Raw genomic sequence first — 27,512 nt, forward strand, 5'->3', positions numbered from 1 at the left:
AAAAACACAACACTGGGATACCATGATGTCAGATTAGTAACGTGTTTATTACAGAACCACAGTATATGTGGACATTCAGATTTTTTACTTTTATATGTCAATTCCCCCCACCCTTCGGAACAATATGGTTGATGGCCTACACGTTGTCTTATTAAACATTATTTTATTGACAGATTCACACAGTATACAGAAAATAGACAATTTTTTTCCCCCAACACTAGGAAACACTGGCTTGCATATAAAACACATACACAAACACTGAATTTTTTGAAAAACTTCAAAACAACTGACCTTCACGCTCATGATCAGCCCATCACACACACTACATCAGTTGGCTTGTTAACTGGCCATATTACTGACTACTGTCGTCTTCTTATTTATGGAAATTACTTTCACTTTTAGTGTTGGCACACTATTTCTATTGTCACTGTAGCTTGATGGCATTACCATAAATCATATTAAAGACCTGAGAAACCATGAGCAAACCAGTTGCTACAGTCCATCAACTCCTTCAATTTATTATGTACAAACAGCGTCTGATTTGTGAAACAGTCTGCTGTGCCAGTAGTCAGGGTTGTCAAATGAAGTGTTCCCTTTGTCATCCATCCCTGCACACACACCTCGGAAGGCCCTCAGTTTTGCTCCATGTAGCTCCTCTCCTGATGCAATCCTCCCCTTTGTCGGCATGTTCTGATACACCACCTGATCACCGCACATGTGAGCTCTCCCGCAAGCACCCATGTCCTCGTACTCATCCAGGTGACCATTAACAGCTGGCTCCCTGCCTGTCCTTTTGTTTGCATTGCCATTCAGTGCAGGTAGCTCGCAAGTGTTCTGGTAAATGGCGTCTTCATTTGGCTGTCTGTTCGCCTCACACTTGCTGTTCGATTTTTTGTCCTTCTCACCAGAGCTTCCCGTCCTCACCTCAGAGCCGCTCTGGGGCTGCTCTGGCTTTGGCTCTGTCCTGATGTCCATGTATTCATACTCTACCACGACTTGCTGGGGCAGAGCCTCCGCTATATCTGCACAGTCTTCAGACGTGCCTTCAGAAGGCTCTCTTTGCCCGTCTCTGGCTACTGGCACAGGTCTATCCTCGTGGGCTGCAGTATCTTCATTGTGAGCGTCGTTGCACTCGACCCTCTTTTGGGTATCAGCAGACCCAGAGACTTCCTCTGGTGAAAGGCTGGTACCGCAGGTCAGAGGATCAGTGCAGGAGGATTGCCTCAACAGTGAGGCGGGTACATCAGTGCTGTCTCTGGGTGGGCAGGGGAGCATGGTGAGCTGTGTGTTCATCAGTTCATATTCTTGTGAGGGGTTTGCAATGGGGACTAAGGGGGACAGATGATTCCAGGTGTTTTGCGGTGGTCTGCTTCGTGGAAGGCTATTTCCAGAACCAGCCTTCAGCATTCTGACTCCAGAGCCAGGTTCCAAAACCAGGGCATCTACAAAAAAAAGACACAAGTTAAAAAAACAAGACAGCTCAGAGAAGTAGAGCATAGACCACAATTTTTTTTTTTACTGCATATCTATCACTTTCCAAGCACAACAATGAGGTGGCGTCACCTCTTTCCGAGCTGTGGATGCTCTGGGGCAGGACATATCCATCAGGGTCCTCTTCAGATGCTTCCGTGCCAGGTGAGAAGGGGACAGATCCCACAGACGTGCAGTTGGATATGTATGCGCTGTCAATTCGACTGCGACCCCTGCGCAAGCTTCCTGTCTGAGAGGTGATGTCGCTCATCTCCAAGTCAGCCATGGTGCTCCTTCCCTCTGAGCTTTCAGAGGCAGTCCTGGTCGATCCCAGACGTTTCCTTTGGGCCCACAGCTGCACAGCACAGGCTCAGCACTTACTTACTGTAGCACTAGAATCATGACTTGGACTGCAACAGCTTTTTTAACCACAGTTTTCTCAACAGCACACATGGACAGGTCTCAGACCACAGTCAATGCTTATTTTGATAAAATAAAGTATCAAGAGTGAAATACACAATGTATAGCTGCTGACCTGTCTGGAGTGATCCCCAGGACTTGGGGTCATGGGCAGATACCCCACTGGTACAGAATGACCTGAACTACTCTGCTGGGTGAGGAAAAAAAAAGAGAATTTGTTTTAAAAACACCAAACAGATCTTCAACTTGCTCTGATCTCCTAAAATGCAGACAAGCAGTCAGAATGAACGGATGTCCCACCCTATAGGAGCCGATTCGCAGGCGGGAGTGACTCCTTGATGGTGATAGGTGGAGTGGAGGAGTGGCAAGCCCATCATCCAATACCTCCTCATCATCACTCTCTAGGTGTACCTCTGCCAGCTTGAGTTCTCGTGGAAGGCTTTCATCTGGCACCGCTCTATTTCGTTCATTCTGCGTTGGGTTGAGAGACATGCTGCAGTCATTTGGCTCCATTGCAAAATGTCTAATGGCTGCTTCAAAGTGTCAAAATATTCTCACTTTCACAACGAGGTAACGGGGTGGATCCCTTGCCATTCTTGTGAACTCATTAGCCAACTCTTTGAAGGTTGGCCTAATGTTCTCATCAATCATCCAGCCTGAAAAGAAATGGATTAAAAAGACATAAACCAGTGCTCAGGAACTATAAAAGAATCCACGCTGGTTTCAGGTCAAACTCCATGTGACCTACACTTAACCATGACCATATAGACGTCGATTGTGCAGATCTGAGGCTGGGCCAGCCTCTCTCCCTTCTCCAACAGACCAGGCACATCGTGGGGATGCATGGCTGCGTAAGGCTCTGCCCCATTCGACATCATCTCCCACACGGTCACACCTTCAGCAGGACAGTGAGGGAGAGGAGAGATGAGAGCAGGCCTGATCATACAGATATGGAGCTAAATAAGGGTATTAGATGTATAATGTGTAGTGGTCTAACCCTTAGACACAAGTACCATGTCTTACCGTAACTCCAGACATCACTCTGGTGACTGTATCTCCTGAACAGGATGCTCTCTAATGCCATCCATTTTATTGGATTCTAAGTGCAAGATGAGGACCGGCTGATTGTAAGCTGTCATCAGTAATTATCCTGCTTTTTTATTGTTTAATAGGATTTCCATCTTATTTTCTACAGTCCTCTTTATGAAACCATGTGCTACTGTGGATGAGTAAATACCTTGTGTTCACAGTAGACATACTTCTTATCATCAGGATAGAGCAGGTCTGCAACCCCAAAGTCTGAGATCTGCACAATGTAGTCACTCTTCAGCAGAACGTTGCGAGCGGCGAGGTTCCTATGGACCATGCGGTGCTCTTCCAGATAGAACATCCCCTACGCACACGTTCAGATGGACACACACGGAAATGTTCAAAGCCCTTTCAGACATTCCAGCCAGTGCAAGAGGTCGAGCTCTGGCGTGCCTCAGCGCCTCACCTTGGCTATCTGCACGCACCAGTTGAGGAGCCGCTGTGGATCCAGGCTGTGGGCGTTCTGGCGGAGGTGCTGCAGGAGGGAGCCCTGTGTGCTCAGCTGAGTGACCAGCTGTAGGCTGGGCCCGGGACACATGCCCAGAAGACGAACTATATACGGGTGATCCAGGCTGCCCATGGCCAGCATGTGCTGTGCACAGTCAGGTGGTGAGAGAGGGGTTAGTATCAGTGTCACTGTACTGGCACATGCTGCTGCTACATCGTACATAACGTGACATACAAACACAACAAAGAAGACAGAGCTTTTAGTACCAGGTACTAGGAATTTTCAAAAATATGACATGAAAGTTTCCCTTCTGAAGAAGTTTAAGAATCTAGAAAATCTTCTTATGTTACATAGGATTGTTCCATGAGAACAACTAGCAGAAGCATTAAGAAAAGAGTGAGATTTCCAAAAAAGGGATTTGATTTAAAAAAATTAAGAAACAGTTCTAACTAGAACCTATTTGCTGTGGTTGAGTAAAGTATATGGGAGTGTATCTCACGTCTGTGATTTCAGTAAAGGTCTGGCGTCCACTGCGGTCTTGTATGGTCTTTATAGCAACAGGTATCTTCACAGAGTCCCCTTCAGGAATCCAGACACCCTGAGGACAAGCAAAAGTTTGGGTTCAAAGCCAGACCACACACTGATGTCATGTACCATTGAGCAAAGGTGTAACACGAGATTACATGGTCCAGAGTAATCTCCAATTACATGATTCAGAGTATAATAAAACACACTGATACAGTGGAGCCTATGTGGGATTAGACTGTACTTTGCCTATCTACTGTAAAAAACCATGCCTTGCAAAACAGCTTCCATTGTGTAATCTACTGCCAGAAACCTAATCACGTGCAGTAAAAGACACGTATTTTTTATTGATGGTGTGTGTGAAAAAGACAGACATGGGGGCATGCAGACCTTGTGTACAGTGCCAAAGACTCCGGAGCCCAGGGGTTTGCTCTTTCGCAGTTCAGAAGCTCTCAGGACGCGAGCGTGAACCTTTGTGCCCTTTTCGCCTGGATCCAGTGGCTCTATGCTCTATAGAAGGAGAGCAGCCCAGACAGCAGGCAAGAAGGAAGGTCAGCCTCTAGCTTTCTTCTATACATGTGCGTAAAAGTTCAAATGTGCTGAGTAACAGGTCTGCCAAACATTCTGACATTTGCCAAATTATGATTACTTTGTTGCAAAGGATTGATGTAAACTTTCTTTAGATTTCAGGACACAATTCTCTGGATTACTCAAATGAACCCTATAATGAAAAACAATTGTAAGCAAGATCACTTTCTGCATATGCTTTAACAGATGATTAGAACCCTTTTATTTAGATAAACTGAGGTGTGCTTTGTCAGTATGTGACCGGGTCCAGCTGTGTTGTGGTCGCTCACCTCACCGCTCTCCAGATATCTCCTGAGGGCTCTCTTGCGGCGGATGGCTAGGCCTCTGTGGTACAGCAGTGAGAGGACCACCACCGCCAGACACACGATGAGGCCGGCAAGCACTCCAAACACTATCACTGCAACAGCAGGACTGCAGCAAGGCAGGCCATGACAGCCAGGGAGAAGCAGAAGACCAGAGATATGAAGGAAATGTAAAGCAACATGGGTTTGGCAGATTCTTTTGTCCCCAGCAGAGGGAGCTACTCACCTGTGCTCAGCTCTGTCAGAGTCTACACAATCTCTCAGAGTTGGGCCATTACATCTTAAAGAAAAGCACAGCAAATCATGTACAGGCATAGAAACATGTAGATTCAATCTATATAACTAACAAAGCAACACTCGGTATAGCTTTTATACTATTTGAAAGTATTTGGGAAACGCACGTGTACACACACACACACACACACACACACACACACACACAGCTTACCCCCTTGTACAGTTGGGGTGGCAGGGCTTACAATGCCCTGTGGCATTGGGGTATTTAAAGATGGCTTGCCCTCTCTCCCCATTTAAGCCATTAGGACAGGCGGACACACAGTGAGGGCCATCCATAAGGTTAGAACATGCCACACACTCGTCTGCGCCCTTACAGAGAGAGAGGGGGGGGGGAGGGGGGGCCATGAGGCGGTGACAGAAGACAGCAGTGATGAGTAATTCACAGAACAATCTGTCAGACCAGCACTGAGGTAAACAGCTAAAACAGAAGACCATGAAATTCAGCCAATGTCTTAGTAATGCCTTATTATGTAATAAGCACATCAAAAGCCAAGAAGCAGCAAAGCCAGTCTGGCAGCTTTACGGTGACAGGCACTGAACAGAGATAAAATGTTTTGCAGAATTATTTGTCCACCTTGTTTACAACATTGTCATTTTAGTCGTCTTCCGCCTTACAAAATTGCTCTTCCTCCTCTGTTTCACGACCGCCATCATCGTCAGTTAATAAACAGAGACATTCATTTCAGATCATGGCCTGAACTTTGCTCTGGTTCAGTCTGAAGGCTCATTTCATTAAGTGAACATGTTTACAGTCCAAACAAAGAACAGGTGACCACTAATTGTGAAGGAAACAGCACACAGCATATCGTGGATCTAAACAGTGGAAAATCCACAGCCCTTTGGCGTGAGATGAATAAAAATTATGACCACCACATCAAAGGGGAAATGAAGGAGGTCTTATTTCATCAACCAGATGGGGACAAAAATGGCTTGTTTAGTTTCACTACTGGTGTGATTATGTTACAGCTGTCACCTTCTAACACTTCTAGTACCATTTAAAGAAATCTGCAGTGTTGTTGACATAATGAATTTGGGCCAGAATGTATGCGTACATTGTGATGTCAGGTAGGGGGGTTAGGAACTAAACAATGGATGGTTCTTTGTGCTCCACACAGGTAATTTATGAAATGTTTGACAGGCAAATAATTAAATAATGATAATAAAGCATGAATGTAATTGCTAGGGAAAGTAAGACAAAGAGACGGCACTCGCCCACAAACATTTTCCCTCAGTTGACACGTTCAACATCTTGTTAATACGCTTTGCTAGCGATCATTATTGTTATTGATATAAATCTATTAATCTTGATTATTTATTACAAAATTGACTGATTTCTTTATCAATATACTATTATTATTATTGTTATTTTTTATTATTATTTCTTTTTATTATAATTATTACTGACAACACCACAGCTTTTGCAATACTGCATTAAATATGGTCACATCAATAAAGCTATCTTGAATTAAAATGAAATTTATAGAACTGAATGGGGGGGGGGATAGGTATGGTTTTTTGAATGGGGAGAGAGTGTGAGCATGAGAGAGAGAGAGAGAGAGAGAGAGAGAGAGACAGACACAGACACAGGTAGGGTTTTATACCTCTCCCCTGCACGTTGCTCTCCCTTGCTGTGGTAGACACTCAGTGTGACAAGCACCACATTCCCCATCAAACTTTGCAAACTCCCGCGGCTCTCTGTTAACACACATGCACGCACGCACGCACCCACACGCACACCCACACGCACACCCTTACAAGAGAAATCCAGAGACACAAAATCTATCTATATGTATGCATTACACAGGCAGAATTCCATTAACATTAAGCCCACAGACTGACCCAGTGTGGATGTTACACTGAGCCACGCAGGTGCCATGGCGACTGTGATTCCTGCAAGACAGACACTGCTCTGGTCCAGGGCCCCAGCAGCCTGCATTAGAGCAGAGTGGATCACACACACAACCCTCTGCCTCTGTGGAGAGAGAGAGAGAGCGCGAGACAGACACACACACACACAGTTAAGTACAGTCAATTAGCTCTAAAATAATAGAATACTGTTCATGCATGTGTAAAGTGTTGCATGGAATGGTGCTCTACAGTATTTCCTACCACACTCGCTCTGGGGTTTGTTGTACTTGATGTCATTGTTTCGCCTGCGCTGGCGGCGGGCACTTGTGAAGACCTGTGTCCAGTCCACAGTGTGATGGTAACACAGGTTAGTGTTATTGCTGATGTACACACTACCATCACTGATCTCTCGCAGAGACCGCAAGCCGAGAGATGTAAGGGTGTCCACTTTCATTACCAGCAGAGAGAAGGGCCTGAGAAAGGAGGGAAAGAGAGAGAGAGAGAGAGAGGGATATAAATAAATGTGAAAAAGGGAGAAATAGAGGGAGAGAGAGGCAGAATCATGGGAAAGTGGAGCGGAGGATAACGCATGCAGACACCCTGAGTGACTTCACCAGATGAAATGTATGCTGCACCTCTCGGAATGGATTTCGTAGGCCTCTCTTCTTGGCAGCCAACCAGCCGCTGCAGGCCGCCCGTTTGTGGCCTGCCCGAGCTACAAGCCTGAACCCCTGCTCATACGTGCTCTGCTAATTTCTCAGTCATATTTCGCAACCCATCCAAGGCACCTTTCACACTACTGTCAATTCAGTAGCACCCAAAAAAGAAAAATGAGGAAGAGAGGAAAAATGACACCCGTGTGTTTGCATGCGTGTGATGGGGTGTCCGTGTGTGTGGGAGACTGAGAGAGAGAGCAAGAGAAAGAAAGACAAAGGGAAATTCTAGATCGTTCCATTGCCATGCAGTTCTAGCGTTTAGAGGTGTTTACTTGGGTTACATACCTCTTAGTGCTGTTGTGGGTACACAGTTAGGGACAGTGGACATGATGGGACGGGATGGGGGGGGGGCGACACACAAACACAGATACACAAAAAGAACACTGATGAGCCACATGCACAGACTGTAGAACACTGGTGGTCTAAAAGGCCTGTCAGACTAGTAGCATTAGCAAGCAGCCGTATACAGAGGCGCATAAACAGCATGATCTTAGAGACACAGGAGAAAAGCACTGGGGTGCGATACATGGAACAAACACAGCTCAATGTAAACATGGCTGATGTTGGAAAAGCACAGATCTCAAACGAACACACACTCACACACACTCACACACACACTCACACACACTCACACACACTCTCTCTCTCTCTTACGGTTGGAGGGACCTTCCACGTATAGTGGTGAGGTTGGAGAAAATAGACAGATTACTGAGCTCCGCTGGCCAAGACTGGATATTTAAAATTCCTGCAGTACACACAAACGCAAAATCAGAAAAAAAAAAAAATCAGTTAATATTTTGTTAATATTGTACAGAAGAATATCACAGTAAAGTAGTTCCCAGGAAAGAAATATCAAAGGAATTTTCTATCCTGGCTGAATGCAGACTTACTGAAATTGACGGAGAGGGATTGTGAGTTAAATTTCTAAACTGCATATTGATAAACATAAATTTACAGTGTTATACAATAAAGATACTAAAGAATTCAAAAAGGCCAAAGCTAAATTTTTATTAATATTTTTCTTGATGCTAGTGTCAGTACTAAATAAATTTTGGAGCATATTAAAAAAAACTAGGTGTTAAGCACAAAGTATCATCAACACAATTACAGTTGAAATTGAATATTAGCTTATTACAAGAACCAGTATAAATTGTTGAAGCTTTGAACAAACCCTTTATTGAGAGTAATAGTGGATGCTTCTAAACCCATGTTCAGTAACATCCCTGAGTCTGAAGTCATAAGGAGAATTAATTTACTTCATACCACTAAAGCCAAAGATTGTTATGGTATGGTATGGTAACTCTATAACGTTTAATGCTTTAAATAAGTCCCTGGCTTCATGCAGTACAAATATCAGCCTTTCAATCTTCCAAGTTGTTTTTTTTTTTTTTCCAGATACATGGAAACCCTCTATTGTATTAACAAGGCAGGCAATCATCAGCATTTTGTCTGTTGAATGCAAAGTGGCAGAGAAGTGGTTGTAAGAGCTAACAGATTCTTATTTGAATAATAGTTCTTGCATCTTACACTATAAGCAAGTTAGATTTTAGATTCAATGCTCAACACAGAACAGCTACCTGTCTCTTTCTGGAAAAGATTAAATTGGTGGTTGATGGGGGTGAAAGGCTTTGACACAGTAAATCAGAGAGTATTTATTGATAAACTACTTTCCTTAAATTACCTTAAATAGATAAAATCATAATTAAAAGAACAAAAACACAATATGTGAAGGTTCATGATCATAATTCCACTATTCTTAACACCACAAATGGTGTCCCTCATTGGTATACACTTGGACCCTTTTGGTTTGCCTTGTTCAACTATAGGCTGATGTGATTTATGTGCATACCGGCAGAAAACAGTAAGCTGCTCCCATATTTACTAGTGCAATGAGCTATAGAACGACATGACTAAATCAGTCATGTCTTAAAGCTAAATGTAACCAAAACTGTTGGCATGTTTTTTAATGGTCATGCACTACTCCAAAGCCAGATATAACGATATCATCGCAAAAGCTGCAAGTTGTGACTGGGTTTAAGTATCTGGTTGTCTGGATTCATTCTAATCTTTCTTTGCCAAAAATATGCCAAAGAGTTTGGTTTAATGCAAGTAGTTTGAGCTCTGTGACTGTTGTATTAATATAATATGATATATATATATATATGTCATGATCATTCCACATTTTACATATTGTCTGACAATTTAATCCAAGGGTTACACAAATTTACATTGAAGCAACTTGAAATTTTTGATCAGACATTCAGCAGTTTTCACAGCTGGCAAATCTTAAATATACACTTCTGAGTTGGGAAAAGCTACTTTAAAATGTTAATCTTCTTTAAAGATCATATCTTGTATTAAAGATATTACACAATATCCCTCCCCCGCCCTTAAAACGTTTATCATCATGTACAGAACAAACACTTAGGTTACCAGAGGTAGTACAAAAGGAGATCGTATCATTCCTATTCAAAGAAGTTCTTGTATTCAGTCACCGTTTCCTGTAACAGCATCTAAAGACTGTAACTTGCTTCCAGTTCATATTAAAGAAATATTCTCTTACTGGTCAGCTGAAGCTTTGGCTTATTAACAAATATGTGAACATGAGAATATTAGCTGCCTGCTGACCCTCCTCAGTTTTTTATGTAGCGTTGTCATTTAATTATGGTTGTGTTACATTTTACTGTACTGGTTTGGATAGTCTGTATGAATTATCTGTATGTGTCATTTGGGATAAATTTTTTGATTGTTTTAGGTTGCCATTTTGAGAACTGGCCAGGGACAACAGTTGAAAAGTAGCCGCAGGGCTAACTCTGGCTCATTTACAGTATTCTCTTCTGTTGATTATTGAAGAGATAAAATAAAAATAAATACAAATAAAACATAATACCACAATACGTGAAATATACCACACTTTTAAAATAAAATATAATAGCATAGTGCACACCCAGTTTAGTGTTATGTAGTGTGGTATTTGTACCTGTTATTTCTCTTACAGTACTGAAGACTTTGAGCTTCTGGGGATCCAGTGGTGGTATTTTATTATAGAAATCCCTGTAAAAATCAAAAGTGTGTAAAAATACTATAAACATAGTACCAGGGCATTCAATAAACTATCGCACCACATGATTTATCATTTTAACAATAGGCAGCCACCCTAGCCAGGACTCAAATCCAGGTCTTACAGGCGGTAAATGTGAACTCTGACCGCCAGACCACGAGCCAGAACCCTGGCTGTCATATTGCAGTTTTTATTATAAAAGAAGGAGAGTGGAGAGGAAAACTCACCCCTTAATGCCCGTGATGAGAAAATGTAGACTACCCTGGATCTCAGTGCAGTTAATGAAACTGTCAATGTTACTGGAGTCTACAGTCTGTCTGTGGGGCTTGTCAGGATCTGTCCCCTCACACACTGCAGAGTGAGAAATGATGAGAGGGAGGAGAAAATGAGGAGGAGAGAGGGGCACGCACGCACGCGCGCACGCACACACGCACGCACGCACGCACGCACTCTATACTAGATTATACTAGGCCCTCTATACTAGATTATATCAGGCAAAGGGCTTGTGGAACATCAGGCCGGGTGTATGCAGTCTGCAGTGGGTGATGTGTGTGTACTGTCTTCTGTGAGCGGTGTGTGTGTGTGTGGTGTGTGTATAAAGTCTGCTGTGACTGGTGTGTGTGTGTGTGTGTGTGTGTGTGTGTGTATGCACTGTGGATGGTGGGGACCCGTCACCTTTTGGGCAGAGGCCATTGCAAAGCTCACATTGCTTTATTCCATTACTTTCGACCTCCATTTTATCAGGAGGGCAGCTACTCACGCATGCGCTGCCATCCACCACAAAATGATCTGTGTGATTGAGAGAGAGGGAGACCAGGGACAGAGGAAGGCTCACTTGAGTAAATCCTGTATTCAGAACATACAGTGGGCCACAGAGACTGAATGCATTATTGAAGCGTTTATATTCCTGTTACTGCCTTATCATGTGTGATGGTGCATGTCTGTCCAGTAATGCTACCATATAACTGCTTACCTCTGCTGCTCCACTACACATTGTAAAATCTTAAGTACTTAATTACACTTAAGGCAGCATTTGCCAAATGTTAGCACAGCTAATGAATTAAATGTAGTGGGGGCCAAATGGCATATTGCAAAAACAAACAGTCCACAATTATTAAAGCAGAAAATACTCCTTTATTGAGGGCACCAATTCCCTGACAGACACATTTCACAGCCATTGGAGCAAGCCAAACTGTACTCCATCCATACTCTGAGGGCCCCAAATGCCATTTTTGTCCGGTAGCTTGTGTTTGGGGTGTTCCGTGGGCTCTGCCTACTCACCGGGGCACTTGTGCATACAGACTGAGCCGTACTGGTACATCGCGTCTGGGTTGGGCTCCAGCTGGAACGTCTGCCTGTTGTAGATGAGCGGCTGGGGGCAGTGAGACACACACGCCCCTGAATGGTTCACGTGTTGGCACGCCTGAATGGGAGTGCACGCGCGTCAGTTCAGGAATGCTTTAGGGCCTCAATCGTCATCCTCCTCCATATCGTGTCGTGGCCGCTGCCCTTTCCCTTCAACTTTAGCTAGAACAGAGGCGACACTTACAAAGCAGTCGGTATTCAGAGGGCCTGTACAGCCTCCTGCACACTCGATGTCGCAACAGTCCTGCGGACTAGTCCCGAAACACCGTCCGTGGCACTGTGGCGCACACACCGTTTTCGTCACTGACAAGAGAAGTGAAAGCAATTAGTGACAAGCTGTAATAATGTCATCACTCGGGTACAACTACTTCAAATCGTATCTTATAGCATTTTGCTACAGATAACTGGTGCCATGAATTGCCAGGGTGTGACTGTGGATCTACTCACAGGTCTGACACTCCTCTTTGGTTGGACCCCAGCAGTAGTCTTTGCAGTCTGAATGGCACGGCCCTGCAGACAAAAAGACAGTCAACCCAACCAATACAGCAGCTGATATAACTCAGTGACCTCACCATCACACGCACACTCACCTTTTTGGCCATTATCGAAGATCTCAATACGGGCGCCGCCGTCTCTCATAATGTCCTGCCAGTTGATCCAGGGCGCGTAAGTTAGGTACTTATTATTAATAATCTGCACACCCCCTTTTAGGATCTCTATAGAAGGTAAACAACAGGCCATCAGGATTTCAAGCATTTGGGCCACTGTCAGCAGGAGACTTTGCAAGAGAAAAATAAAGTGATGAAGATCCCAAGGAAACTGCACTAGTAAATTCTGTAGGGAGGGAATATACAGTAAAGTGTAACCTTTTGTACTGTAACATTACTAGCAGCAAAAATAGTTACAGGGCAGAACCCTCCACACACACATTCAATGTTCCAAGTAAGAGAGAGTGAATCTGACAACTTGATTTTCATAGAATTCTTCGAAGGAGAGCATAAAACTGCAGTTATCTAAGACCACAATCTAAGACCAATATTCCATGGGCTATTGCCAGTAGTCCTGACTAGTCTCAACATGCTGCCCTTGCCAACCAGCCTGAAGTGTGCTGTGGGAATGGGGTGTTTCAAAACAAACAAACGTACACACACATACACACACACATACACATACACACATACACATACACAGTGTGTGCGAACTCTTTTATATTAATACTGCAGGTTGTGGGACTCCCTTTCCTGACACTACTCATGTGCAGTGAAGCACAAAGCTGAGTGTATGACTTCTAAGAACGTGTAATAGACTTCTACTGCTTAATTGTTGTTATTAATTAATTTTACTTATTTATTTTTTGCTTGTTTTGTTCCTGCTGTGATGTCAACCAGGTGAGTATGTGTTTCCTCTCTGAGTGTTGGTTCCTCTCAAGGTTTCTTCCTCATTCTCTAGGGAGTTTTTCCTTGCCACTGCCGCCCTTGGTTTGTTCACCGGGGGCTTGGACTTTGACATCCGCAATGCTGCTTTGTGACAATAGCTGTTGTAAAAACGCTATATAACTAAATGTGACTTTGATAAAAATGCTATCACTCCATAAATGAGAATGCAAAGCAGCTGTATGGAAAAGATTTGCCTCATTAACATTATTCTCAATCACCTCAAAGCGGTTGCTCCCTGAATCTACAACTCTCTCAGGTCCCTGAATCCATGAAGTGTCTCGGGGCTGACTTCAAGCTCGGCGGACCCTCTTCGCTCCCACCCTCATTCACTCCCCCCTTACCCCCATACCTGTTAGGTGTGTGAGACCCAGGTTGACCAGGCCATACTGGCCCTCGAAGTTGAGGAAGACAGACAGGGCCCAGGCCTTTTCGTAGAGGGTGCTGCCGCGGATCACCCGCAGCTGCTCCAGAGGCAGCCGGCTGAACTGGTTTGTGGTAATGAGGACGTAGCCTGTCACCTCCCGGATACTCTACAAGCAGAGGCAAACGCAGCGAGGGCCAGAGCGCCGAAATGTAGTTAAAGAAGCAGATGCAGCTGCCTTAATCTCTTCTCACGTCATGCAAATCACATGCACAAATCTTAACATTTACTTAAGACTTAAACATTAATCACACGATGACTCCCAGCATGCTTAACGTTTCAGACGTCCTACAGTTGTGCATGAATAAAATGTGCTGTAAATGAGGGACAAAAAGGTGTCTTACTCCTAGGAAAGAGAAATCAAAGTCATGCTCCATAAGGTTGATTTCCAGGTTGCCCAAGATGATCTCACAGCCAGTGTAGCGCTCCTTCAGGTTACTGTAGTGCTGGGCGTAGCTGTCTGTAAAACTGAGCCCATTCTTGGTTCCCAGGCAAACTGGCACAGACAGAAAAAAAACCCCTATGAACTTATGCCAATACATTGATCCAATTTTAAGGCACATAAACAACTATCTATCTATATATCTATAATCCAGTGCTCAGTTTTGTTTTGTTTTTTAATCTAATTGCTAGTTGGGCGGCATGAATAGAGGTGCAGTTGTAAACTGCTCTGCTGCAACTGGAGACTGGCATGATAAAAGGCCTGACGAGGGGAACACAGAGCCTTTGAAGTAGCACAAAGCTTCCTCTGCACACATACACATGCACACACAGACATACATACACACAAGGTCAGGGGCATGGAGAAAGGGGGGGTCAAAGGTGAAAGAGGTCACAGGACCGAAACAGGCCAGAGTTTGCAGTATAAGGACGCTTAATGTGCTCCAACAGCCATGATTTAGCGTGCAGGAGAGGAGGGGCCACAGCGGTGAGAAATAGCCACAATTGAGCACAGCAGCAGGGCCACTGGCCTGAGGGATCGCCAAGAGACTAGTCAGCACAAACCCTCACGCGCTCTGAAGGAGGGCGTAGCAGCACCTAGGACCCTGGCAAAGGTGGTGCAGAAGCGCTGCACTTCATACTATGGAACAGAACGCAGCCCACCTCCGCCATCAGTGAGGTGAACCAAACCACACCTCATTCTCCGCGCTAACTTCTGCCGAGCTGGCACACATCACAAGACCTCGCAATGGTTCCCCAGCTTGCACTGGAGAACCCCTACTGATAGTCCATGCGAGTTTACTACTCTCACTCATGTGAGTTTACGATCTTCATCACTACAAAGAAAAAGCTTTCAAATGCACCAAAAAGCTGCAAGATGCCTGTTGCAGAGGAGACCTTGTCAGGCAGACAGTGGCTGTGGTAGTGCATTAGGGCTCGTCATGCAGGCTCTGTGCACGGCTGTCTGCGGCAGGACTGGAGCTGTTGGCCCCAGAAGCCTAAATAGGCGATCCTAATAAACAACGCTTAGGATTGTCACATAGCTATAAATGTGTGCTCTGTTAACGTGTACTGGAGGGAGCGAGCGTGTGCGCGCGCAGGCGTGTGTCATCATGGCAGCGGACAATAGGGTAAGTGTGAGGGTGGCAGTCTATCAAGACAAGGAGGAGGGCCGGGCCACAAGAAGAGATAGAGGCAGCAGGCTGGAGGGGCCACTTTTTCCCTGCTCGAGAGGGCATTCCCTGCTACACCCCGTACACAGGCTCCACTGCACTGCACTCCATCTTTTTTCCTCCAAAAATTGTAATAATTTTTTCTATAACATAGTGAGTTTCTAGTGAAATGTGATGTTTCAGACAGAGGACCTTCATCATCGTACTTTTATATTATATATATATATATATATATATATATATATATATATATATATATATATATATGTGTGTGTGTGTGTGTGTGTGTGTGTGTGTGTGTATATATATATATTTTTTTTTTTTTATTTTTTTTTTTTTTTCATATTCATGGGTTTCAGATGTACTCATATTGTATATATGCATTCAGTTATCTACTCCAGAGTCAATATTAGTTCAGAGAGGGAGTGGAGACAGGACAGGAAACGATGCAGTCAATCTAGCAATCCACACTTCATATAGGCCAGAGGGAACTTGAAAGCTAAGAATCAGGGTACAGGGAAAAAAAGAGGTAAAGAGAGGGAGAATAAAAGAAAGGCAGAGGAATCATGGGAAAAAAGTCAACAAAATCCCAGATGAAGCACTGTTAGCAAACACAGTCTCTGCTATTGGGTGAACATACAATAAAACTGAGTCTGCTTTTGAATGCCCCAGGGACATAAATGACAGGTATAACCCAAAACAGGTGAGACATGTCTCCGGGTAGACTCACAAGAGAGCCGTCCATGAACTTCAAGCGAGCGGCTTGCTTCTTATTAAAAATAAGAGGCAATAATTGTGATGTTGGACCAGGAAAAAGATCAAATACAGTTCCTGTGTTTCTTCAATGTATTAAATGTAACACAGTAAAAACCTTTGTGACGAAAAAAGCAGAAACAAGCTCTTTGTGTGTAACTGTATCTTTCTTTTGACATCTGTACCTGCTGTTCCCATCAGACCAGACTGCTGAGCATCACTGAGCTCCTCTTTGGTAACAAACAAGCCTGTGACCTTTGCTGCCGTGATTGCGACATCAGATTCTGCTTTATGATAGGTGCAATAATGTAGGTTTGTCATTACACACATGTACTGTCACTGTGTCAGTGTTAGTGTGAAAAGTGTCTATCAGAGAAGTATGTGATGTATTAGTACAATTTGGGAACATTGATTATGTGACATGGTACAATTCAAGGGCATTGATTATGGTGTTTGAAATCCCACAACTAGTTTCAGAGGCAAAGGTCTAGGAGAAATAAAAATAGTGTTTTGTGTGTGAAAGGAAAAAGACAATTAAGGAGAGGTTGGGTTAATCATTCTGAACCTGTAGATATAGCCACCTGAACTGACTCACTCCTGGGTGGTACCACAAGTGAACCCTACAGCCTAGCCTGGTCATGCTTTTTATGGTACTGATTCATGTCATTACAAACTCTGAACAGAATAATACAGTGCCAAGTTGGCTTTCAAACTAAATTCTTCTATGGTGTTCATCATCAATGCTCTGTCCAAAACCTCCCTCTCTGAGTACCTTGTATATGTATTAGTATTTAATAGTCTAAATGATTGTTTTTAATAATCAGATCCCTGTTCAACATATTAGAATGATACCAGTTTCTAATTTCTGTTCAGAGGTAAAAGATGCGTTTTGTTTGAATAAGTTTACTAAGAGCAGGTGCAACATAAAAATTCCACAGATTCTCTAGATCATGAGTCAGAGCTAAAAATAACACTTGCCAACCTGTTCAACTCCAACACAGGTGAAAGAAGAAAAAAAACAGGGGCCAACCACGAGCCAAGGGGACATCCAAGGGGACAGGCATGACAAGGTTTTCTACCAACCACCCCAGTTTACATTCTGTCATCAATAATTCACGAACGGTCCACATAAATCTGCAATCTCCCATAACCCAGAATTAGCGCTTCTGAGCAGGGGTTCGAGTGTGAAAGAGGGAAGTCTCGGAATACGGATTAATCCACATTTAGGAACTAATCACCTCGAAATCTGCGGTATATTCGCACTGACGCTCAGAGATCACAACATTTGGTTACTTTCTTTCTTAAATGCAAACACTCCAGCCGTTTATCATCCGAAACAATTTATTTATTTATATATGGACAAACCGAGGTATGCTATCTATTTGTGCAAGATGACAATTAAACGTACCTTCTTGGGTTTGAAAAGTAGCCGGACGTAGAAAACCCAGGAGACACATCGCGCGAAGCGCGAGCACCTGCGGTCGCATCTCGTCTTGTCAATAAGGACGGGAGAGCGCACGTGGGAATAACCATGTGGGGTCGCGAAATCCAGGCGCTTCACTCGCTCCTTTACGGATAGGAAAAAAAACCCCAAAAAGTCCGTGAAAAAATCCAGTCCTCTTTTTTTGTTTCTTGAACAGCCAGTATGATTAAACGATACCGTTGTTCCCTAAACTGCTAAACCGACTTCTCCAACCGCTAAACAAGTCATTCGCGCCTTTCGATTTCGTTGTAGAGAACAAGCAGTGGCATGTGCTAGAGAATACAAGGAGAAATTGAACAAGTCATCTTTTCTTTTTTTCCTACTGGAGCGAGGCTGTGGACACCGTAAAGGTTTTGTAGGCATGCGAGATTGGAATTTGGGAGCGGAGACGAGCGAGAAGGAAGCTGCAGTTGAACCACTCCCTGAATGTAAACTACTGTTGAGGGCTGCATTTTGGTGGAACCCTTTGGTCTACGATATTAATGAATCACGGCGACAAACCTGTGCCCTTTCCTCGCAAGTAGGTGCCGACAAATTTTATGTGAGACTGTAGTTGGATTTTCAAATAGTGTAATTTAGTTAAACTTAGTAAAAAAATTTTTTTAACATACTCTCACGTGGAAAGAATCGATCCCATTCAAAGACGTCTTTGACATTTGACTTGCCATCCTTGAGATTTTACAGATAATCTTCCTCTTTTAAACTTAAAAGATTTGCTAAAAACATTTAAAGACGTCATTAGATATTATAAACAAGACGGCATGCAATAGAGTTATAAATCAGCAAGTATGGATTTCTTGAAGAAAAACTGCGACATTCAAAAGTAACTTCAGTTTACATACCTGCATCGCATACTTATGACGCACAGTTGCTTTCAGAAGGTTCAGATGCTCCGAGCAATTTCCGAACCCTAGGCACTATTAGTATATTAGAATTTTAGTGGGTCTTGGTGTATGAAACATTAATATCGATATTGGAATCTAACTTACGATATACTATCCAGGAGTAAGCATCATGAAATATGCCTCCCAAAGTGTATGAAAGGTCACTGAACTCGTGTTAAGTTAATAATTACAAATGGCCGGTGACCATGAAGGATTTATTAGAAACCTGAAAGAACATGGCTATGGTTTCCGTCTCCACTGAAGGAACAAGTCCAACTTGTCCCCCTGAAAGAATTCAAAATGTGAATAAAATGGCATAAAATGCACCTCTAATTGGTAACTCATGGAAAGTGGCTTTTGTGAACAGTATGGAATATATACACACCTAATAAAGAAATCTCATATGACATAAACTGATACGCTATCAAACAGTAAAGATTCCAAAGACTGACTAAACAAGAAACACCTTTAAAAAACAACCCTAGTTACAGCTGGAACCAGTCATGGTGTTTTGAAACCTTTTCCTTTCAACAGGGTGGTGTACACAGACGTGTCCCAGGGAAGCAAGCAGCACCCAGTCCTCTGCAGCTTCCTCTATAGTACAGTGAATCCCTGCGCACAGAGGGTCTGCATGGCCTTCTTGTTCACACTGAAGAGCATCATTGTGTTCCAACCATGTCAACTGCTAAATCCCCTCATTGATGCATATAGACCAGTGTGTCACAATAGGCACATTGTCAGGGGCCAAGCTGACTTCTGAACCCGGCCTGCAACATGTCTGACCACAACAAACTGGCCACTGTACAGCAAAGTGCACTGCAGCCTGCTGCTCAGATCCGAACACAGAGAGAGATTCTGCTTCTAAAAGGGACCAATGATAAGACATTATCACATTATTTTCCATTGCCACCAAATTGGGGCCTATAAATGCTCTGATGGCATCTTTCTAGCATTCTTGACACCTTAGAGAGAGAAGGGTAAACGGAGGCAGATGTGCTCAAAAGCCTTTTGCTTGAGACATTGGATAATCACTTTCGTTCTTATAAATTTTTGCTCTTTTGATTCTGAGACCTGTGCTATACTAACACATTCTCTCAGCTGGGAATGAAGCCACACCTCCCACGTCACGGGCATCTGGACTACATTTCTTAAGTTAGAGGAGAGCTAAATAGAGCTACTTCCCTTCTGACCCAACTGAGTGGGGAGAGTCTTTACATAAGATATATAAGATTGTTTACATAATGCAGTGCATTCAATTTGACAGGGTGAACCTCCCAGATGTTCATATTTCCAGTAAAACAGTATTTGTGGAAACATCTGCACAATATCTGGACTGTACTGCTTGTGAGAAATAAGGACATTGACAAAGTTTTGGCACTCAAATTTAAATGAGGTGTGAACCACTTTAGGAGTATGACGATATCTGTGATCTCAGAGACATCTGCTGGTCTAAAGTAGCATTAAACTACATTGACTAACTAGGTTCCATTTCTTTATGAGTTTAAGTAGTTTCTAAAAAAATCATATCCAATGCATTGTTTTATTTTCTTTTAAATTTGAATTTGCTCTATTTATTGTTTTTTGTCTTTTTTTGTATTTGTAATCTGCTTTGGTCACCCTGCACAGCATTTTGTAAACCTCTTTTTAAAATGTATATATTTAAATATTTTATTGTTATAAAACATGTAAAAGAGAATCATATTTTCAGGTTTAACACCATCTTTTATTGTGATTAGTTACAAAACATAAATAAAATCAACAATTGAATTAGTTACAATTTTACAGTAGCTAAATTACCAGAAATAAAAGTTTAGTCTTTTAGATTATTTTGGATCAAATAACCTTGAATCATTGGTGCTCAGTTAAGTCATTCTGGGGTCCCCTGGTAAACATGTCTACAAATTCATCAGATGGGCACTAGGCAGTGAAAAATAGTTCCTCACACCAATTCCGATAAATTTAAATGAAAAATTCCTATCAGAAAACTAAACATTAGAGTATCAATCTCATAGCTAAGCTATATCCCAAGCAGGGGAACAGCACAAAGCTGAGGACCAATGCATCAGATAACTGCAACCTTTTTGAAACGATCAATACATTTTCAGTACGTTTTACATTTTTACATCCCCAGTTCAAAATACAAAAATAATGCTTTCTTTTAGATTACATTTTGATAACACCTCAAAATAGGACAATGTCCCATGTTTCCTGTCAGAGCAGTGACAAATGGCAGCCGTGTCAATATTAACAGCACATAATCTCACCACCATTATTATGTTCCATAGCTACTTAGATGTGGGTTGTTTCCATAGAGAATCTGCACATATTTAGTGGCTGTTTAGTTATTCCGATACTCACATGCCAGTCGTGTTCACTTTTAATAAAACATTCATTAGCTCAAGCATTACATGGCATAAGTAATATCACAAAATAAATTAACTTTTTTTTTCCCCATTTTGTGTCCTTCTGTAGTCTCTGTGAACACTGCACAACATATTCCCATATGCCTTATGTAATGCTGAAAAAATAATTTTTTTTTAAACATTCAAAGCCTTCTGTGCATTACTGTGTTCAAACCTAAAGATCCTTAATCAACGGCCCATATATTTTTATTTTTAATTATCGTAACACAGGCATGTATGTAGCTGGTCATGTTTTTGTGTACAGGCAATATATATTTAAGGATGAAACCCAGGAAAAATGTCTGGACATTTAAAGCACAAGCCAAAAGACTCTCTTTGCTGTCTGGCAATTGCTTTTGCATGGCCACAGAACACAATCCCTGCATTCATTTAGTTGTTTCTTTGTTTTTGCATGGAAAGATACACATCTGTAAACAATTATCAGGTGCGGACTTGAAGAGGCTGGACCCTGGGGCCACACACAGAAGGCTATCAATCTCACGACTTAAAAACACTCAATAACGCTACTCTGAAAGGCATCGTATCTGGAAAGCTGAGGTGCAAAGTAATCCATTCTTAAATTCACTTGGCAGTTTTATTTGTGTTGTTTGTTGAAGTATGAAGCAAAATCACATGACTCATTTCATGTATTACAATATATACCTGTGTGCAGATTTTGATGTTTCTTGTGTTTTCACCCAAAAAAAAACAAAAAAACAAAATATGTATGCAGGTGACTTGTTCACAGTTTGGTGTGCTCAGAAGCACAAACATAGCTGTGCAAAACACAGATCAAGTGCAAGACCAAGCAGTTTGCTTCATTCGAAGTGCCCTAAAAGCTCTGGACCTGTATGTCCTCACTATGGAATTAGAATTCACACCGTAAACCCCCAAGAAGGAGAGTCTACAAACGAGAAAAAGCAAACACTGCAGTCAAATTAGTTATGCTCAGTTGTACACAGCCACACAGCTTACAGAACACTGGACTGAAATCCATCTAGTCAGATGGAAGCTATTCGTGTTATTCTATAACATCCCTTAAATTAATCTTAGATGTTACCACTATTAATAATTAATGTACTATTAATGTACAATAGAAGAACATGAAGAGCATGCCTAATCCGTGCACTGCAGTGAACAATCAATGTTTAGGTTGGACTCGTAGCTAAGATGACTGTTGCCAGGTAACTGTCATCATGCTCAGTTGCAGAACATGCGGTTGCTGAAACTGCATCATTTCTGCTTCATTATTTGTTGAGACCTTTTTTGTGCTATATTCTTTTAAAATGGTGTCTTACTGTTTATCTGGTCATCTCTGTGTGCATTTAAAAAAATAAGTCCTTTACACTTTACAGACAGGCAACACAACAACACAGAAATTAATTTAAATATTACTAATTGCACTTTTTAATACGCTAACGGTCCTTTCAACAGAGGTGTTCATAAATAAAACGAAAATGACAATTTTTTAATGTCAGAAAAGGTCGTCTTGTATATATGTATATATGGAAGAGTTGAGGTTCAACTGTGTTGTATAGAAACCTTGAGAGTGCAGAAACACGCAGAGGATATGTTTTGGGGGAATAATGTAAACACCCTCACACGCATACACACAAATACACACGCATTAAATAATTTATACATCCTCACACCTATATGCGCCAACGCTAAGAAGCCCCTGGTCCCTAGTGTTCTTGTTCTACATACTGTAGTATTCATGTTATGCTCAAACATTCTTCAAAAACAAGCCTCTTCTCTACTTTCATTCAAAATCCTGTGTCCTGTCTGTTATTCTCTCTCTCTGTCCAGTTGTGCTCACTTGTGCTCACTGCTGTCCTAAAGGCAGGGCAGAGGTAGGGGGCGCGGGGCGGAGTTTATTACCAGGAGGCAGGGTTGAGGCGGAGCAGGTGGAGGAGCACGATGAATCTGAGCAGAGGGTGGCAGAGGCAGAACTAGAGGCGGCGGTGATGGTGGTAGGTGGGACCGGCGGGGGTCCTGTGGTGCTGGTGCACGTGGGGGAGGGAGCGGCGTGAGGGGGTAGCTGCGCGTGCACGCCACAGGCTGGCGGCTGCACCTGCGCGGGGGCGAGAAGCAGGGCCTGGTTGGGTGGCAGTGCCCCGGGGAGGATCTGCGTGTGCTGTGGCTGCAGAGGGGGCTGGCTGTACGGCAGCGCTGTGAAGGCCTGGGCCTGCAGATGGAGGCTCTGCTGTGCTAGGGGGCCAATGGGGGGCTGTGTAGGAGCTGGCTGGGTTTGGCCTGCTGTACTGTAGGGTGGGCAAGCCATGGCAGACAGGCTGGCTAATACAGGAGCACTGTGGGGGTTAAGAGAAGCTGTGGGGTACCAGCCTGGAGGTGACGCCTGAGGACACAGATATACATCAGTATCCCCACTGAAACCATTCACATGTATAAATGTAAAATGATGTTTTCATGAACTTCCTTGACACTATTTACATACATACACGCAGAATTTACTTATTTATACTACTATCAGATATTACACTAAATAATCAAAATATTCATACTAATACATCTGAAAATCAAATATTTGCTGAATAAACACACTCTACCTCAGTGGACTGGTTCCAGGCACCCAGTTCCTGCACCTGCTGAATTTGTTTGATCTGATTGAGTGAAGGTTTGGGTTGGGCAGGCCCAACTGCCTCTTTTGTCCAATCATCTACGAGTTTGTGCAGTTCGTCTGTGAATGTGCTCTTTTTATTGGATGAACACCGGACTGGAGGACTGTGGTCTGAAATAATGACAACAAGGAAACATTTTCTTTTAGTACCAGTCATCTTCAGCGCACCTGCCTTTAGGAAGCACTGTCGTATGGATCTTTTTGCTGCATTCATTTCTGCTTCTTTACCTCTCTTGGTGGTCACTGGAGGTGATTTTTCTAGGTTGCTGTGCGAACGCAGCCTGGTTTGCTCTCCACCGGAAAAACTGCTAGACTGCAGGAGACTCCCTGAAAGGGAGAGAAAGTGTGTGTCGGGGCAGATATGGCATATTAGTGGGATATCAAAGCTTTGTACTGGTTTTCCAGACAGAATCAGTGCTATTCTACGCTATGTAGACAAAATTTTTTCTTATACACCTTATAAACAGAAAATGTCTATATTATAATGAGGAAACTGCAGATGAAGGGTGTGGTCAGCACCTTGATGCACGACTCCGTTGTTGTCCATGTGGGAATGGGGCCGGGGGCGGAGTTTGCTCTTGGCAGGGCGGGGTCTGCGCGGGGAGATGGCCAGGGATGTGGTAGGAAGGGGAGGCATATGAGCCAGCCCCAGGGGCTGCCTGTGGTCTTTTAGACTGCGCAGTTGCTTGTAAAGCTCCTGCAGCTCACGGTTCTGCTGCGCTTGCAGGGACACCACCTCTTTGATGTGCCTACAGAACAGCCGGAGGGGCACGCCGGGTGACGGAAGGAAAGGTGGATTTAGTTAGGAGACAAAAAGAACCGAAAATATGAGAGAGACCGAGTGAAAAAGAAGGAGAGAGACATTGTTACGTTAGATGTGTTTGACTGAGACAGGGTCAGTGTTTGAGAGAGAGGATGGCCTCACTTTTCTCGGAGCTTGTGCAACTCTCTCCTTAGGTCCTCATCCTCCACCTCACTCTCATCGTCACTACTGGCCCTTGGGGAGTGCGTGTGGTTGCGTGGGGCCTGATGCCCACCCCCCAGAGGGGCCCTCTTCTCCTCCTTCTCCCCTTCCTTCCCTTTGGTCCTCCTCCTGTCCCTCTCCAGGTCTGGAGAGACAGGGGAGCTGTCGGAGAGCTGCTCCTCTCTCTGCTCAGCCCGCGTCACAGAGAAACGCCCCACAGTCTCGAGCACACTCTCCTGGCCCTGAGCCACCTCTGCTAGGGGAGCCGGGTCCACAGCCTGCGGAACCGGAGTCACCTGGAGGAAAAAGGACACGTGTCCTGCACTCTGTGACCTCTATAGTCTTTCTCCGAACCCTTTATTACAAGGTGAATCTGAAGGGCCAGGGGAGAATCAGATAGTATATGCTTATTAGAAGATATATGGATGAATATATAAGATTAATGTGACCATCAGATACATGCAATTGAATACTCAGAGAAAGGCCTGGCACCTGGAAACGTCCTCTGTGCGAGCAGGGCTGCATATCTGATGGTATCTCTCTCTCCTCTTTCACTGCCTGACTGTCAGAGTTCCCGTCTGTCCAGAGCGATGGAAGAGAAGAGGAAGACACGAGGACAAGGCCAGCACAATCAAACAACACAGAAAAACAACACACAAAAAGACAAGTCCAGCACAGAATGAAGGGATTTATGTCAAATCCCACAGATAAGACACAGACACGACAAACACAGGAATATTGTGTTAATAATTGAACCATAACACACACACATACTTACACACTTTCAGGATCGACTTAACAAACTACCATGCATGTAAAAGTTACATTGCTCTATGTGAGTACAGCAAATTGGTATCTTATTTATTTATGGACAGTAATATTTCCATGAAAATTGAGCTCATATAGTATGCTGAGAAGATGCATGGTGCAGTTGGAAATGGGAAACTGTCTCAATACAAAGTAAAATCAGTTGTATGCGATGCAGGTTAAGCAGTACGAGTTTTGGATATCAAGATAAAAACACCAGCTCACCCTACCCTCCCAGCCACACACACACACACACACACACACACACACACACACACAGTATCACAGGGCCCTGGATGGGGTGTGTGATGCTTAAGAACATTACAGTCTTAGAGTAAATTTGCTGCATGTATTTGGAATCTGATATACATCCAAATGATACACAGGTACACTAATCAGGCACATGCAACAGTAATTGATACACTATGACATATACACACAATGTATTTTGAACAGGGTGTTGTGATATATATGATATGATCATGTATATAGAGTACTCACAACAAAGCATATGACTCTATTGCTTAATGATGATCATAAATTATATATAGACATGCAGGTAATATTAAAAAGAACGGTTACAAAAGCCTACCCAGGCAGCAAAGAACAGGATCTTATCTACAGTTCTGGTAATGTACTTATGAATTATTATTCACATACCACATGACTGTGGATTGTAGCTCACTTACATAACCCACGTTCTTTGAAAGCATGAGTTCACTATGACTGTGGAAGCACCAACAGGGCAGTCTCTGCTGATATATGGCTGCCCATAACAGACCTGTCTGTGTGTCCAGACTCTCCAGTATCTTAAAAGGATTCACAAATCTGCAGATGCATGGTGCTGACCAAAAGGTTTGAGCAGAGATAACTGCTGAATACACCTTAATGGTGGACAAGCCCTCAACCTTTGTCCAAAAAAGTGTTGTAAGAAGCAAAATTTCTACCATGGAACACTGAAAGGGGATGAGGCCTCTGTGTAGATGCCAGCTGCCTGGATGGTGGTGACCACTTTAGGAAGGTTCAGCCTTTCAAACACCACAGAGGTGAAGATGCTCTGTAGGGATGACATGTCTGCGCCTGGAGCCTGGGAGAGGGAGTGCTTTCTCAGGGGAAGGCCACAGCACTTTCTCAAGGAGCCTGGCAATCTTCACTTTACACAGCCACCTGGACCAGTAAGGTGCCATAGAAAGGGATGCATTTCATTCACTGGCTAGAGAGGGATGAATAAGGCTCAGAGGCAGAAATGCATAAAACATCATGTGAAGCTGCTGTTGAAGCAGTATGTCTACACCCACGGGCATGTCACCGTTTATGACACAGAAGAAAGTGTATGATTGAGTTAAGGAGATCCACAGCAACCCTGTCTCTCACAGAGCAGGCTGGAAATGGAGGTCCCCCTCAGGAAATCCTGTGTTCATGATGCCTGGCATGTGAGTGGCAACGAGAGAACTGAAGTGGGAGGACCCCGTCTCTGACAGAATAGCAGAAAGAGATGAAGTCTGTTTTAAAGAGTTGTGACTACACAGTTTTTACTCTAACTGATCCTGTAGATGAAGCTTAAACTGATCTTGTAGATGAGGAAGTATCATCACTGTGTGAAGCTCTGCCTGGCATCTTGCTGTTGCACAAAGGCATGCGTCACATGGAGCAGTGTGTGTCAGCAAATGAGATAATTACGAATATAGGATGAAACAGTCTCACAAGGAGTCAGTGCTCTCCCTATGCATTTGTAGAAGACACGGGGTAATCAGCACCACTTTCTGGTCACAAAATTTCTTTGTCTGGGTGCTGCCTGTGACACTGAGCAGAAACTGCTGGCTTGATTGACATCAAACTCTTTGGCCTGCTTCTTATAAGGGGCTCAAACAGGTCTTTAGGACCACTGGGATGTACAGGGGAGTACACTTTCTCCAGCTGTTTTTCTATTTCCTTAAGCAGCTTGGCTTGATAGGCTGAGATGGAGGAGATAGAGAGGT

At 43.4% G+C, this 27,512-nt stretch overlaps 2 protein-coding genes across 6 annotated transcripts in view; both read right to left on the reverse strand.

The window, feature by feature from the left end:
* Window positions 1-28: 28 nt before the first annotated feature.
* erbb3b (erb-b2 receptor tyrosine kinase 3b) lies at window positions 29-19,273 on the reverse strand. Of its 2 annotated transcripts, XM_027016472.2 has the most exons (29): window positions 18,678-19,273; window positions 17,761-17,919; window positions 14,331-14,482; window positions 13,915-14,095; window positions 12,720-12,845; window positions 12,577-12,639; window positions 12,314-12,432; window positions 12,046-12,187; window positions 11,440-11,553; window positions 10,992-11,115; window positions 10,684-10,757; window positions 8,358-8,448; window positions 7,249-7,460; window positions 6,979-7,111; window positions 6,741-6,834; window positions 5,291-5,448; window positions 5,069-5,122; window positions 4,810-4,951; window positions 4,343-4,462; window positions 3,927-4,025; window positions 3,386-3,571; window positions 3,128-3,283; window positions 2,914-2,989; window positions 2,639-2,785; window positions 2,449-2,546; window positions 2,191-2,361; window positions 2,006-2,080; window positions 1,564-1,825; window positions 29-1,442 (listed from the first exon to the last, which is right to left on the reverse strand). In XM_027016472.2, exons 2-29 carry the CDS (start codon window positions 17,837-17,839, stop codon window positions 520-522), a joined length of 4,371 nt encoding a protein of 1,456 aa, XP_026872273.2. In that variant the 5' UTR covers window positions 17,840-17,919; window positions 18,678-19,273; the 3' UTR covers window positions 29-519. The 2 variants fall into 2 exon arrangements, with proteins under 2 accessions (XP_026872273.2, XP_026872274.2); XM_027016473.2 differs by lacking the exon at window positions 18,678-19,273 and having other exon boundaries at window positions 2,006-2,077; window positions 17,761-18,217.
* Window positions 19,274-20,367: 1,094 nt separating this feature from the next.
* The window catches only part of si:dkey-151g10.3 (serine/threonine-protein kinase WNK3), a 47,695-nt gene continuing 40,550 nt past the window's right edge, over window positions 20,368-27,512 (reverse strand). For 2 of the 4 annotated variants that reach the window (XM_035521339.1, XM_035521338.1), the window contains exons 19-24: window positions 25,219-25,304; window positions 24,688-25,022; window positions 24,282-24,511; window positions 23,991-24,089; window positions 23,692-23,873; window positions 20,368-23,480 (exon numbers count right to left, since the gene is read on the reverse strand). In XM_035521339.1, the coding sequence (XP_035377232.1) occupies window positions 22,947-23,480; window positions 23,692-23,873; window positions 23,991-24,089; window positions 24,282-24,511; window positions 24,688-25,022; window positions 25,219-25,304 (1,466 nt within the window). In that variant the 3' untranslated portion in view covers window positions 20,368-22,946. The remainder of the gene's footprint in view (window positions 23,481-23,691; window positions 23,874-23,990; window positions 24,090-24,281; window positions 24,512-24,687; window positions 25,023-25,218; window positions 25,305-27,512) is intronic. The other 2 variants (XM_027016477.2, XM_035521340.1) reach the window with 2 other exon arrangements.

The sequence above is a fragment of the Electrophorus electricus genome, chromosome 22 (genome assembly GCF_013358815.1).
Source record: "Electrophorus electricus isolate fEleEle1 chromosome 22, fEleEle1.pri, whole genome shotgun sequence".
Lineage (NCBI taxonomy): Eukaryota > Metazoa > Chordata > Actinopteri > Gymnotiformes > Gymnotidae > Electrophorus > Electrophorus electricus.